The sequence below is a fragment of the Pan troglodytes genome, chromosome 4 (genome assembly GCF_028858775.2).
Source record: "Pan troglodytes isolate AG18354 chromosome 4, NHGRI_mPanTro3-v2.0_pri, whole genome shotgun sequence".
Classification (NCBI taxonomy): domain Eukaryota; kingdom Metazoa; phylum Chordata; class Mammalia; order Primates; family Hominidae; genus Pan; species Pan troglodytes.
This window is the reverse complement of record NC_072402.2, coordinates 48,953,664-48,968,300: the sequence shown is the minus strand read 5'-3', so window position 1 is coordinate 48,968,300 and position 14,637 is coordinate 48,953,664. Positions and strand designations below refer to the sequence as shown.

The window sequence follows — 14,637 nt, the reverse complement described above, 5'->3', positions numbered from 1 at the left end:
AGTATGTAACAAGTGATTTTAAACTATGTATGTGTACCTAAATTGATATATATTTTAAGAGGATATTTGACCTTCATCTGTGTCCCTGAGTAGTTTGAAGTCTGCTGAAAAACTTCCTGGATCTTCATTGGGAAAAAATGGGGGATTAATAGCTTTATAGATATATGAGATCACAATTTATTTGGACATATGATTTTTACTGTTTGTCTCCATACCCTCAAAGTACCAGGTCACCAATCCTTGGGACCCTCTGTAAGCAGAGATACAGTATTGATACCCCCACTTAAAAACCAAGGACCCTAATTTCATGCTGACAACACAATCAAGTAAAATTAGGCTGCAAATGAAAAGACTGAATGTGCTATGGGTTCCTTAGTAAGTCACTAACCTGTACCTCAGTTTCTCTAGCCATTGGGTAGGGATATAAATTATCTACTTTTCTAATATCTGTCCCTCACCTGCCTTATTGAGATGGTGCCAAAAAAGAAAAGAAGAAAAAGATTCTGCTGGTACTTGAAAGTCCCAAAAAATAAAGCATAATGAACCGGGGGCGGGGGTTGGGGGGGGGAAGCATAATAAACATGGTTCTTTTTCTCAACAGACAGGGCTGGCCAGACTATCTAGGTATGGATTCCTGCCCTGCAGTCTAAAAAGTGGTTGTAATTCATGAACTTCTTTCAGATTTAGTAACATTAAGGAGGCTAAAGTTACTAACGGTAAAAGATAAACATTTAAAAAGAAAGCCCTGACCCCTCACCATAGAGATAGGCTGTAAAACATAAAATACATCTTCACTATTTCTGTTTTAAATAATACTTACGCTTGGATGAGGCTTGACAGGTCAGTTAGGCCCCCAACTCCAGCAGCAGGTCCCCCAATGGCATTTGTCATCATTCCTGACATTCTAGAGTACACAAGAAATACATCACTGGGATTGGTATATATTCATAACAAATAGGAAAACTGGATGAGGAAAAGTTAATAAAATATACCCATGTTATACCAGAGGCTAGGCCAAATGTGTGTGGCTTTAAGCTCCAACTGACTGTCATTCAGAACAGTTTCATCATTTTTGAGCTGATGTGCTCAAATTAGGAGCCTGGCAAGTGGAAGGGTTGGGGAAGTGTAATAAGCTCTTTCTATATACTTACAGCTGTTGAACTTGAGGGTTCTGCATTAAACTTGCCGCCTGGAATTGAAAAACAGCACCTCCCATTAAAGGCAGTTAATATATAGGGATCTTTAACAAAGATTTTTTTTTAGAAGAATGAAAGCTAAATCATGTATGCACTAACATTTTGGAGAGTTTCAGTGTGCTATGCAAAGTAAAGGGGAATGTAAAAAGAGAGGAGGTACTAGAAAAAGTGGCATTAAGAAGACATGGTGAGGATAAAGAGATTACAAACAACACTATAAACTGAGGATGTTGACAGCAGTTTACTTACTACTGCTATCAGACCAATTAAGCCAAAAGGAAAAATAGGAACTTTAAAAGTATAGTTAAGGGATCTCCTACACTTGAGAAGGTCCATTCCAAACGAGCTTTTAAGAGATGTGACTTTGCTCCATGGGGCCCAGCAATTTCAATCCTTCCCATGCTTACAGTGGCACAAGGAATTATATTTATGTGCACACATACTTTTAAAACATTCTATTTTGAAAGCATCACATTTTTTCCCTCAAATTGGTAATGTCAACAATATTTATGTAAAATTTGAATTTAGTCTAAATCTTTGTAGACAATAGATTATATTCACAGACTCTCTATGAGGTGTTGGGAAAAGCCACCACTTGCTTATATTACCAGAAAGATCACTGACTGATTCGTAAGTAATTCAAAACTTTCCTCAAGTCCCAGTCAGGATTGGTGCCTCTGAGGCAACCCATAAGTGCTAAAGGCATTACACAGGAAAAGCAGGATGTATGAGCTATAAACATGAAATGCTGTGTTTTGCAATCCCTTTAAACTAGTTCTGCAACAGTAGTTCTTCCCCTTCTCCCAGAATCTAGGACCTAGAGGAAATTTAGAACAGATCTATGCTTTTCCAGTCACTTTTCAGTAAGCAATCCTCCTGTCACTGTAAGTTCTATAAAATGACCTCCAGTTCAGCAATTAATGTCTCAGTGTAACAATCAAATACATAAAGCTTCATTTATAGGTAAAACTTCTCCCTTCCTAGCATGGGCCTGCTACAGATTGACCGGTTGTAGTAGAAAAGAGGCACCATTGACTGCTCTGTTTCCTATATTAGCGGTCCCCAACCCCTGGGCCACAGACTGTTAGGAACCAGGCTGCACAGCAGCAGGTTAGCGGTGGGCGAGCAAGCATTACTGCCTGAGCTCCACCTCCTGTCAGATCAGCTGCAGCATTAGATTCTCATAGGAGCAAGAACCCTATTGTGAACTGCGCATGTGAAGGATCTAGGTTGAGTGCTCCTCAAGAGAATCTAACGCTTCTCTCCCCATCCTGCCCCTACCCCCTACACCCGGTATGGTCCATGGAAAAACTGTCTTCCATGAAACCAGTCCCTGTTACAAAAAGGTTGGGGACCGCCGTCCTATAGGGCTATTTTCTTTTTTTTTTTTTTTTTTTGAGATGAAGTCTCACTCTGTCACCCAGGCTGGAGTGCAATGGCATGACCTCGGCTCACTGCAACCTCTGCCTCCCGGAGTCAAGTGATTCTTCTGCCTCCCGGAGTCAAGTGATTCTCCTGCCTCAGCCACCCAAGTAGCTGGGATTACAGGCATGCACCACCATGCCCAGCTAATTTTTGTATTTTTAGTAGAGACGGGGTTTCGCCAGGTTGGCCAGGCTGGTCTGGAACTCCTGACCTCAAGTGATCCGCCCATCTTAGCCTCCCAAAGTGCTGGGATTACAGGTGTGAGCCACCACACCAAGGCCTATAGTGCTTCTTTATCCTGTAGTGCTTCCAGTCCTCTTCCCTCAGCTTGCTGATTAAGAGTTGTGGCCCTCCAGGTTGAGGGTTAAATGGAGGGAAAGGTGAAAGGAGCAGCAAAGTTCTTATTTGATGACTGGTATTATCTTACTAGTTTTGCATTGGTGCTTTTTGAGTTTGCAAGGTATTCAAAAACTACTGTGGTTCTCTTATGGGGTACTTTGTCGTGTTCTTCAGACACTTCTCCTTTCCCTAGGCCCCTGGAGATTTCTTACCTATTCTTTGAAAAGGGTAATTTACCCTCTGGATGGATGCTATGACTTTCCCTTCAGTCTTAGGTTCTTGGCAGTCCTCCAGAGATTCTCTGTGTTGGGATCCTGTCACACTTCCAGGAAAGCCTCTTGAACATATTCAGACACACTCTCTCACAATTGTGTGTGCTCACCTTGGTCCACAGGAAACACCTCTGCTCCACTCTCATCAGTACAGTAACTGCCCAAACCACACAGCTAATTCTGCCACTGGCTATCCAGTTGAACTATCAGGTAGAAAGTCTCTGTACCAGAAAAGCCCTTTCTCAGTGAGGGCTTGAGATGAGAGCAAGCCTCCCTAATTCCTTCATATAGGGAGCCCTAAAACTCTAATAGCTCTCTCCAAAAATCATGTTTTAATTTCCATCAACCTGGCCTTTTTTATGAGTCACAAAACATGTTTTTTATCCCCATCTTTTGCAACTCCTACATGGTGGTCTCACACCTTATTTTGGTACATAGCAGCTTGGAGCCTAAGCCAAATCTGAAACTAAAAGAATTCCATTTTTCACATCTTGTTACAATGCCATAACCTGAGTCCTAGAATGGGTAACCACGCTTAAAAAAAAAAATGAAGTCACAAGATCTACAAAACATGTATTTGCTAGCACGGTAAGAAGGCTGAAATTTGATAAGGGAAAAATAAAAACTACCAGTTGCTAAAAAGACTTATCTCACTGGGAATGAGTCATCTGTGCATTTCAGTTCAACAGAAGATTTAATGGATGCAAGACACATTTTTTGAAGGAAACAAAAGATGAATAAAAACTGATTCCTGCCTTCCAAGGGCATATCATGTGATAGAATAATTCTCATCCAAAGTATACAGTCACCCCAGGAGCTTGATATGCCCTGGTAACATCCTAAACCCACTAAATCAAAGTTACCACATATTGGACCAGAGCGTGTATGTTCTCAAAAAGGCCCATACATTATTTTGTTGTTTTGTAAGAATAGAGGACAAACACATGAGATATCTATATCTATATCTATCTATCTATATCAAATAAACTCTAAAGATAGAAAACAAGGCAGACAATGCCGAGGGGCAAGCCTAGGGAACCACGATGGCCAAATACTCAAACTGCAGATGTTAGATATCTTCCTAGGACCACTTTTATGTAAGAGAGTAGTTTTTAACCTTTCATATATTGGCAGATTCCTCTGCCAATCTCATGAAAAATATGATGCTCTCCCTGGAAAAATGCACACATACACATGTACACAGATTTTTATATATAATTTTGGGAAAATCCATGAGCTTCCTAAAGTCCATCCATGGCTTTCCCACAGGAGGTACATGGACACGTTAAGAACCCTGCCATTCAGCCAGAGAGAAAGGCCAGGCCACCTACAAAGGGAAGCCCATCAGACTAACAGCAGATCTCTCAGCAGAAACTCTATAAGCCAGAAGAGATTGGGGGCCAATATTCAACATTCTTAAAAGAATTTCCAACCCAGAATTTCATATCTGGTCAAACTAAGCTTCATAAGCAAAGGAGAAATAAAATCCTTTACAGACAAGCAAATGCCGAGGGAATTCATTACTACCAGACCTGCCTTACAAGAGTTCCTGAAGGAAGCACTAAATATGGAAAGGAAAAACTGTTACCAGCCACTACAAAAACACACTGAAGTATACAGACCAGTGACACTGTGAAGCAACCACATAAGTTTGCAAAATAACCAGCTAGCATCATGATGACAGGATCAAATTTACACATAACAATACTAACCTTAAATGTAAATGGGCTAAATGCCCCAATTAAAAGACACAGAATGGCAAACCAGATAAAAAAACAAGACCCATCAGTGAGCTGTATTCAAGAGACCCACTATACATACAAAGACACACACAGGCTCAAAATACAGGGATGAAGGAAAATTTACCAAGCAAATGGAAAACAGAAAAAAGCAGTAGTCGCAATCCTAGTTTCTGACAAAACAGACTCTAAACCAAAGAAGATCAAAAAAGACAATGAAGGAAGCAGAGGTTGCAGTGAGCTGAAATTGCGCCACTGTACTCCAGCCTGGGTGACAGAGCAAGACTCTGTCTCAAGAGAAAAAAAAAAAAGACAAAGAAGGGCATTACATAATGGTAAAGGGTTCAATTCAACAAGAAGAGCTAACTACCTTAAATATATATGCACCCAATACAGGAACACCCAGATTCATAAAGCAAGTACTTCGAGAGCTTCAAAGAGACTAGACTCCCACACAATAATAGTGGGAGACTTTAACACTCTGCTGACAATAGTAGACAGATCATCAAGACAGAAAACTAACAAAGATATTCAAACCTGACCTCAGCTCTGGATCAAGTGGACCTGATATCTATAGAACTCTCCACCCAAAAACAACAGAATATACATTCTTCTCATCACCACACGGCACTCAATTCACTCAAAACCACACAACTACATGGAAATTGAACAACTACATGGAAATTGAGAGAAGATTCCAACAAACACAATCAAAAATGATATTACCACTGACCCCACAGAAATACAAACAACCATCAAAGAATACTATAAACAGTCCTATACGCATAAACTAGAAATTTTACTAATGAATTTCTAGAAGAACTTGATAAATTCCTGGACACATACATCCTCCCAAGACTGAATCAGGAAGAAATTGAATCCCTGAATAAACCAATAATGAGTTCTGAAATTGAGGCACTAATAAATAGCCTACCAACCAAAAAAAAAAAAAAAAAAAAAGCCCAGGACCAGACGAATTCACAGCTGAATTCTACCAGAGGTACAAAGAAGAGCCGGTACCGTTCCTACAGAAACTATTCTAAAAAATTGAAAAGGAGGATCTCCTCCCTAATTCATTCTATGCGGCCAACATCATCCTGATACCAAAACCTGGCAGAGATACAATAACAAAAAAGAAAACTTCAGGCCAATATCCTTGATGAACATTGATACAAAAATCCTCAGCAAAATACTGGCAAACTGAATCCAAGCAGCACATCAAAAAGCTTACCCATCACAATCAAGGAGGCTTCATCCCCAAGATGCAAGGCTGTTTCTACATATGCAAATCAATAAATGTGATTCATCTCATAAACAGAACTAAAGACAAAAACCCCATGATTATCTCAATAGATGCTGAAGAGGCCTTCAAGAAAATTCAACATCCTTTCATATAAGAAACTCTTAATAAACTAGATATTGAAGGAACATACCTCAAAATAATAAAAGCCATATATGACAAACCTACAGCCAATATCATATTGAATGGGCAAAAGCTGAAAGTGTTCCCCTTGAAAACCAGCACAAGACAAAATACCTTCTCTCATCACTCCTATTCAACAAATTAATAGTATTGGAAGTTTTGGCCAGGGAAATGAAGCACAATAAAGAAATAAAGCATATTCAAATAGGAAGGGAGGAAGTCAAATTATCCCTATATGCAGATGACAGGATCCTATATCTAGAAAACCCTATTGTCTCAGTCAAGAAGTTGATTAAGCTGATAAGCAACTTCAGCACAGTCTCAGGATACAAAATCAATGTGCAAAAATTGCTGGCATTCCTACATACCAACAACAGGCAAGTCGAAAGTCAAATCACAAATGAACTCGCATTCACAATTGCCATAAAAAGAATAAAATATCTAGAAATACAGCTAACAGGCAAAGTGAAGGAACTCTTCAAGGAGAACTACAAACCACTGCTCAAGGAAATAAGAGAGAACAGAAACAAGTGGAAAAACACTCCATGCTCATGGATAGGAAGAATCAAAATCGTGAAAATGGCCATATTGCCTAAAGCAATTTATAGATTCAATGCTATTCCCATTAAACTACCATTGACATTCTTCACAGAATTAGAAAAAACTATTTTAAAATTCATATGGAACCAAAAAAGAGCCCAAACATCCAAGGCAATCCTAAACAAAAAGAACAAAGCTGAGGAATCATGCTACCCAATTTCAAACTGTACTACAGGGCTACAATAACCAAAACTGCATGGTACTGGTGCAAGAACAGACACATAGACCAGTGGAACAGACAGAGAACCCAGAAATAAGACTGCACACTCACAACCATCTGATCTTTGACAAACCTGGCAAAAGCAATGGGGAAAGGATTCCCTATTTAATAAGTGTTGCTGAGAGAATTGGCTAGCCATATGGAGAAAATTGAAACTGGACCCCTTCGTTATACCATATATATACAAAAATCAACTCAAGATGGATTAAAGACTTAAATGTGCAACTCAAAACTATAAGAACTCTATAAACCGAGGCAATATCATTCAGGACATAGACACAGGCAAAGATTTCATGATGAAGATGCCAAAAGCAATTGCAACAAAAGAAAAAATTGACAAATGGGATCTAATTAAACTAAAGAGTTTCTTTTCCACACCAAAAGAAACAATCAACAGAGTAAACAGACAACCTACAGAATGGGAGAACATTTTTGCAATCTATCTATCTGACAAAGGTCTAATATCCTACATCTATAAGAACTTAAACAAATTTACAAGAAAAAAACAACCCCATTATAAAGTGGGCAAAGGAAATGAACAGACAATTCCCAAAAGAAGACATATATGTGGTCAACAAACATATGAAAAAACAGCTCAACATCATTGATCATTAGAGAAATGCAAATCAAAACCACAATGAGATACCATCTCACACAAGTCAGAACAACTATAATTAAAAACTCAAAAACAGGCCAGGTGTGGTGGCTCATGCCCGTAATCCCAGCACTTTGGGAGGCTGAGGCAGGCGGATCACCAGAGGTCATTTGACTAGCCTGGTCAGCATGGTGAAACCCCATCTCTACTGACAATACAATAATTAGCCAGGCATGGTTGTGGGTGCCTCTAATCCCAGCTACTCAGGAGGCTGAGGCAGGAGATTCGCTTGAACCCAGGAGGTGGAGGTTGCAGTGAGCCAAGATCACACCATTGCACTCCAGGCTGGGTGACAAGAGTGAAACTCTGTCTCAAAAAAAAACAAACAACAACAACAACAAAAAAAACAAAAACCAACAGATGCTGGCAAAGTTGTGGAGAAAAAGGAATGCTTTTAACACTGTTGGTGGAAATGTAAATTAGTTCAACCATTGTGGAAGACAGTGTGGTGATTCCTCAAAGACCTAGAAGCAGAAATACCATTCGACCCAGCAATCCCATTACTGGGTATATACCCGAAGGAATAGAAATCTTACTACTGTAAATACACATTCGTACGTATGTTCACTGCAACACTATTCACAATAGCAAAGACATGGAATCAATGCAAATGCCTATCAATGATAGACTGGATAAAGAAAATGTGGTACATATACACCATGGAATGCTATGCAGCCAAAACAAGAAATAAGATTATGTCCCTCGCAGGGACATGGATGGAGCTGGAGGCCATTTTACCATTTTACTTAACAAACTAATACAGGAAAAGAAAACCAAATAACACATGTTCTCACTTACAAGTGGGAGCCAAATGATGAGAACACAATGACACATGTAGGGGAACAACACACACTGGGGCCTGTTGGAGGGCAGAGGATGGGAGGAGAGGAAGGATCACGAAGAATAGCTAATGGATGCTGGGCTTAATACCTGGGTAATGGGAGGATCTGTGCAGCAAACTACCATGGCAGACGTTTTACCTATGTAACAAACCTGCACGTCCTGCACATTTATCCCTGCACTTGAAATAAAAGTTGGAAATAAAAAAACAGAACCCTGCTATAGCCTTATATCAATACTCCACTACAACCACCACCACAAAAACTCACTTGTTTCTAAAAAAAATTGCATAGCTACATAGTCTATGGAAAACATAGCCAGTAGAGGCAGAAAAGAAAGTATACTCACCATACTAATGAAGGCTGGATTATTTATCAAGCTAGCCATGTCAAAGCTCAGTCCAGTTCCTGTCTGTAAAACAATTATATCTGAGAATCAGTCCAGTATCTACAATTACAATAAATTGTGAATGACAGAAAATACTTCACTCATTTGGCATTAACAACTTACAGGACTGGATACCTCTCTTAACTTCTGTTCTGCTATTTTCAGATTTGACTTATAGGAATCATTTTCAGGGTCAAGATCTAATGCCTTTTGATAACTTGTAACTGCTTCTTCAAATTTATTCAAGGCAGTGAGGGCCAGCCTGAAGGGAATAGAATATAAGAATATCAGATATATGATTAAAGAACATCAGGACATCACAAACATCGTCAAACGTCTGTCTGTCTTGGTATTCAGTTCTAATCCAGATTACACTTAATTTATTCACTGTACTATGGCTCACGGGAGCAAAATTCCCTCCAACTTAAGATTCTATACATCTGAACTCACTCCATTCTGCTTGCTGATAACCTGGTTGTCCTATAGATCATGAATTTAATGCTTAGAGATTATCTTACTTACTGTATCATTTTTAAGCTTAATATGTAAAATAATTTGCTTTATAAATGCCTAGACTAAGTTCCAAAAGATGTGAGTTGACAATCATGTGGTCACATAAATCCATGATGCTAACACCATTTTTAAGGACTCTAAACTGTATTTGTGCTTCAAAATGGCCTACATGCTTTCTTCTTCCTAACAGAGGAACAATATCAATTTGCCATTAAGAAAACAGGCTGTAGTTATTAGATAACTATTCCTGATCAAAAGAGGTAGATAAAATTAGCATCCTTTACAACTCAAATAACAAATTATACCAGGCACAAGTCAAAGAGGTATTAAATTTTAATGTTCATATTTACCTAGTTATAATTTACTTATTGAAAAATTACTATAGAACTAAACAATAACTGTATATATGGTGACATAGTATTAGGGGTTTCGGTTTGTTTTAAACAAATTACTATTTTCTTTTCTCTTTTTCGCTTTATCGGAACCTAATTCATTTTCTACCAGTCAACCATGTATGATACTTTATCAGAGTCCCCAGTTAATCAAGAGTCAAGTCAGTAACTATTTACTGAAACTCTATGATGTATAAGAATATTATTAAAATAATATCTAAAGATACTGAGGATCCTGACTGGGCGCAGTGGCCCACGTCTCTAATCCCAGCAGCATTTTGGGAGGCCAGGGTGGGTGGATCACTTGAGGTCAGGAGTCTGAGACCAGTCTGGCCAACATGGTGAAACCCTGTCTCTACTAAAAATACAAAAATTAGCCAAGCATGGTGGCAGACGCCTGTAATCCCAGCTACTAGGAAGGCTGAGGCATGAGAATTGCTTGAATCCAGGAGGCGGAGGTTGCAGTGGGCGGAGATTGTGCCATTGCACTCCAGCCTGGAAAACAAGAGCGAAACTCCATCTCAAAAAAAAAAAAAAGATAAAGTTTTCTGTCTTTAAGAAAATTTCATTCTACCTGGGGAAGACAGGCAACAAGCATGCCAATAAAAAGGGCAATATTAAAGGAATGAATAGGAGAGCTGCTCAAAAAGTAGCCACATTGGAAAGATCTGAGTGATGTAAAGAAAGCAGTCATGAAAATGAGGGAGGAGCATTGTAGTGGAAATAGCAGTAAACAGAAAGGTCCCAAGAAAGATGCAAGCTTGGTATTCTTAAGGAACAGGACAAGGGCTGATGAGGAGGGAACACAGAAAACAAAGCATGGAGAGATGATGTCAGAGAACAGTTGGGTGCCAGATGATAGAGGACCATTGCTTGGAGTTTGAACTTTATTCTGGTTGCAATGGAGTCACATGATACAATTTGTGCTTTTGAAAGCTCACTCTGGCTTCTATGTAGAGGATCTACGTGGGCAGAAGGGTAGAATGGAGGCAGGGAGATCGGTTAGGAAGCTATTGCAGTAGCTTAGGTAAGAGATGTAGTTTGGACTAGGGCTATATGTAAGATAGCGATCAACACTTGGATTCAAGATATATACAGAAACTAGAATTGACAGGACTTGATGACAGAGTATCAGTACTTATGTCAGGCATAATAACAATGAAGGATGACTCTTAGGCGTCTGACCTGTGCATGGGATAGATAACTAATTGTACAATGTATTGAGACTGGAAAGATTTTGGAAGGGAACATGAGTTCTGTCTGGGACATGTTAAGTTTAAATACCTATTAAACATCCAAACATAGAGTTGAAGAGTAGTAGAATATATGAGTATGGAGTTCAAACATATAAATTAGATCCAATAATATATATAGTTGATTCTTATTCACAGTAGTCCTGTTCTATAAAGTCACCATGAACAATGAATTAGCAAATACTGAACAATTGTTCCTAGGGAAAATACAGAGTTAGGTTCCTGCAACTGTTGTAAATAGTCATATTTTCATCAACTGATCAATATATAATCTTGTTTTTATGTGTGTTTCTGATTAAAGAAACTTTATTTAATATATATATTTTATTCATTAGCATTGAACTCATAGCCAACGGCACTAACTCATGCCTGAATGAAGCTTGTCTCATAAATGTATTTTCTCCATAAGGCACATTACAGTCCTCTTGCACTTAGGAATACTAGATAACACTTCAGCCTATAGTTGGGGGCCACTGTAAACAGCAAAATCACAAATAAAAGGCACAAAAATACAAAAAAAAAAATGTAGCACTAAACAGACTGTTTCAGCATGAGAGCTGAAACAAAAAGATAGAGCATCACCTTATTCACCCTCAGTTGAGATCGAGAGCATCAGAAGACACATTTTCACTAATTGTGCATGTACATGAATGACCACAGAAGCAGTGTAAATATTGATTTGGGGATTACAAATTAATTTAGCAAGTAGGCAAATTCATAAATACAGAATCTGCAAACAATGAGTATCAACTGTAGATGAATTTTAAAAGCATGGAGCAGGATAAACTGAGCAGAGAGAAGACAAAGAAACAGCAGCAGCAGAGGATGCAACCCTAAAATACAGCATTGTTTAGAGATGGTAGAGAGGAAGAACAAGCAAGGGAGACTGGAAAAGAGCATCCAGTAAAGTGGAAGGGGAAACAGGGCAAGTGTAGTGTCAGGATCCTAGAGAGTGATGTATTTTGACAATAAGTTAATAGTGACTGGGCGCAGTGGCTCACGCCTGTAATCCCAGCACTTTGGGAGGCCGAGGTGGGCGGATCGTGAGGTCAGGAGATCGAGACCATCCTGGCTAACGCAGTGAAACCCCGTCTCTACTAAAAATACAAAAAATTAGCTGGGCATGGTGGCGGGTGCCTGTAGTCCCAGCTACTCAGGAGGCTGAGACAGGAGAACGGCGTGAACCCAGGAGGCGAAGCTTGCAGTAAGCTGAGATCGCGCCACTGCACTGCAGCCTGGGTGACAGAGCGAGATTCTGTCTCAAAAAAAAAAAAGAAAAAAAGAGATGACAAAGATGAAACAGCAAGTACAGATAACCATCAGGGGCAGAGAACGAGGAACTGAGAAGTGGGATGGTGGCTAGAGGGGAACGCTGGGTAAAGGGATGGGTCCAACTAATGATTTTTTTTCTTTTTTTTGAGACAGGGTCTCACTCTGTCACTCAGGCTGGAGTGCAGTGACACGATCACGGCTCACCGCAGCCTCGACTTCCCAGACTCAAGCAATCCTCTCACCTCAGCCTCCCAAGTAGCTGGGACTACAGGTGTACCCAACCACTCCTGGATAATTTTTGTATTTTTATAGAGATGGGGTCTTGCTATGTTGCCCAGGCTGGTCTTGAACTCCTGGGCTCAAGCATTTCTCCCACCTTGGCCTCCCAAAATGCTGGGATTACAGGTGTTAGCCACCGCACCTGGCTCAGTGAATGACTTTTTATGACCTGATCACATGCCAACCATTATCATCTATTAGAGATGGAAGATCTAATGTTGTAGAAAATGAAGGGGATCGTAATAGTTGCAAAGTTGTGGAGAAGGTACAAGGGAATGGGATCTTAAAGCATGAGTGGAGGCAATGGTCTTAGGTAAGAATGCTTCTTTTTTTTTGAGACAGAGTCTCAATCTGTCACCCAGACTGGAGTGCAGTGGCTCTATCTCAGCTCACTGCAACCTCTGCCTCCCAGGTTCAAGTGATTCTCCTGCCTTAGCCTCCTGAGTAGCTGGGTCTGCAGGTGCTCATCACCATGCCTGGCTAATTTTTGTATTTTTAGTAGAGACGGGGTTTCACCATGTTGGGCAGGCTGGTCTTAAACTCCTGACCTCAAGTGATCTGCCCACCTTGGCCTTCCAAAGTGCTGGGATTACAGGCGTGAGTCACCACGCCCAGCCAGAATGCTTCCATTTTAACAAGAAAAAAGGGCATTCTGTGTAGATACAAATGTAGGCAGACTGATGGATTTGCAAGGAGGAAAATGAGTTGTTTTCCTTCAAAAAGCATCTAGCTTCTCAATTAAGTGTAAGGCAATAGCATCAGTTGAGAGTCACCAGAGAGGGGGTAGTGGAAATTTGAAGGGAGAGGAAGAGGTATGAAATCGTCACATCAGAGAGTGGAAAGGTGACTATAGAAGGAAAAATAATAGAACTGTCTGCAATATTGAGTGCTCATCTGAGATTTGTGGTACGGTTATATAATTTTCTCCAACAATCAAATCAGTCATCAATCATCTCACTTCCTAGTCAAAGAAATTGTAGTCATTTCCTCCCTTATGTTTTATTTATCCTCTTATTAGTTCAGAGGGTAAAACATTAAGCAGGAAATTCAAAACCAAGCCATTAAGAACAGCATACCTGATGCTACATGGTACTACTTGGAACATTCTCCCAGAACTTACCCCATTCTCCCATAGGCCTTGCTGTACTTTGAATCAATTGCTATTGCTTTTTCACAATCCTTTATTGCATCTGTATAGTGACCTAATTTGCTCTGAGCAGCAGCCCTAAGAGAAAGAAAACAGAATTTTATTAAAGGCAGTTTTCAAGGCACTAATTTAGATTTTCAGGTACTAATAATACTACCTTTTTCTTGTTCCAATTTGTAGATCACTCCCACTAAATTTCTAAGTCAAACTGTCTAAGATAATTATGTAATAAAATGAAAAAAAAAGCTCAGAAACTTCTGTGCAGAAAAAAGTATGCAGGCTGCCTTTCACTGTTTGCTTTGCTATAGAAAGGACAAATATGTAAGTCATACAACTAGTCTACCTATTTATACCCTTTCTAGTTTGTCCAAACAGAAAAGTGAAAAAGCTAGGACATCTTGGCTACTATGGAGGCACAAAGAGTGAGTGATTGCTGTGAATGGCTACACAGAGGGTTGTGCTATTATCACTTTAATGGTAGGGTTAAACTACAAGTAAAAGTGATATCCCAGTCCCCTGGCACTTTCTCTCATTCACTCATTTCTAAGGCCAACTGTATTTTATTTCTTTCAGTCTCCCAGAAGTTCTCATAATCTTGTCCCTCATCAAAAGGTTGAAGAGCCAACTTTGGAAAAAGAACACTTGCCTAGATCAAAATCCCTGCAGTTGTGAACTCTCCTCAATA

At 39.6% G+C, this 14,637-nt stretch overlaps 1 protein-coding gene across 2 annotated transcripts in view; it reads right to left on the bottom strand.

Moving 5' to 3' along the window:
- Nucleotides 1-14,637, bottom strand: part of SGTB (small glutamine rich tetratricopeptide repeat co-chaperone beta) — a 58,626-nt gene that overhangs the window by 5,146 nt on the left and 38,843 nt on the right. For both annotated transcript variants that reach the window (XM_009449080.5, XM_526906.9), the window contains exons 6-10: nt 13,926-14,030; nt 9,220-9,358; nt 9,058-9,120; nt 1,152-1,189; nt 821-904 (exon numbers count right to left, since the gene is read on the bottom strand). In XM_009449080.5, the coding sequence (XP_009447355.1) occupies nt 821-904; nt 1,152-1,189; nt 9,058-9,120; nt 9,220-9,358; nt 13,926-14,030 (429 nt within the window). The remainder of the gene's footprint in view (nt 1-820; nt 905-1,151; nt 1,190-9,057; nt 9,121-9,219; nt 9,359-13,925; nt 14,031-14,637) is intronic.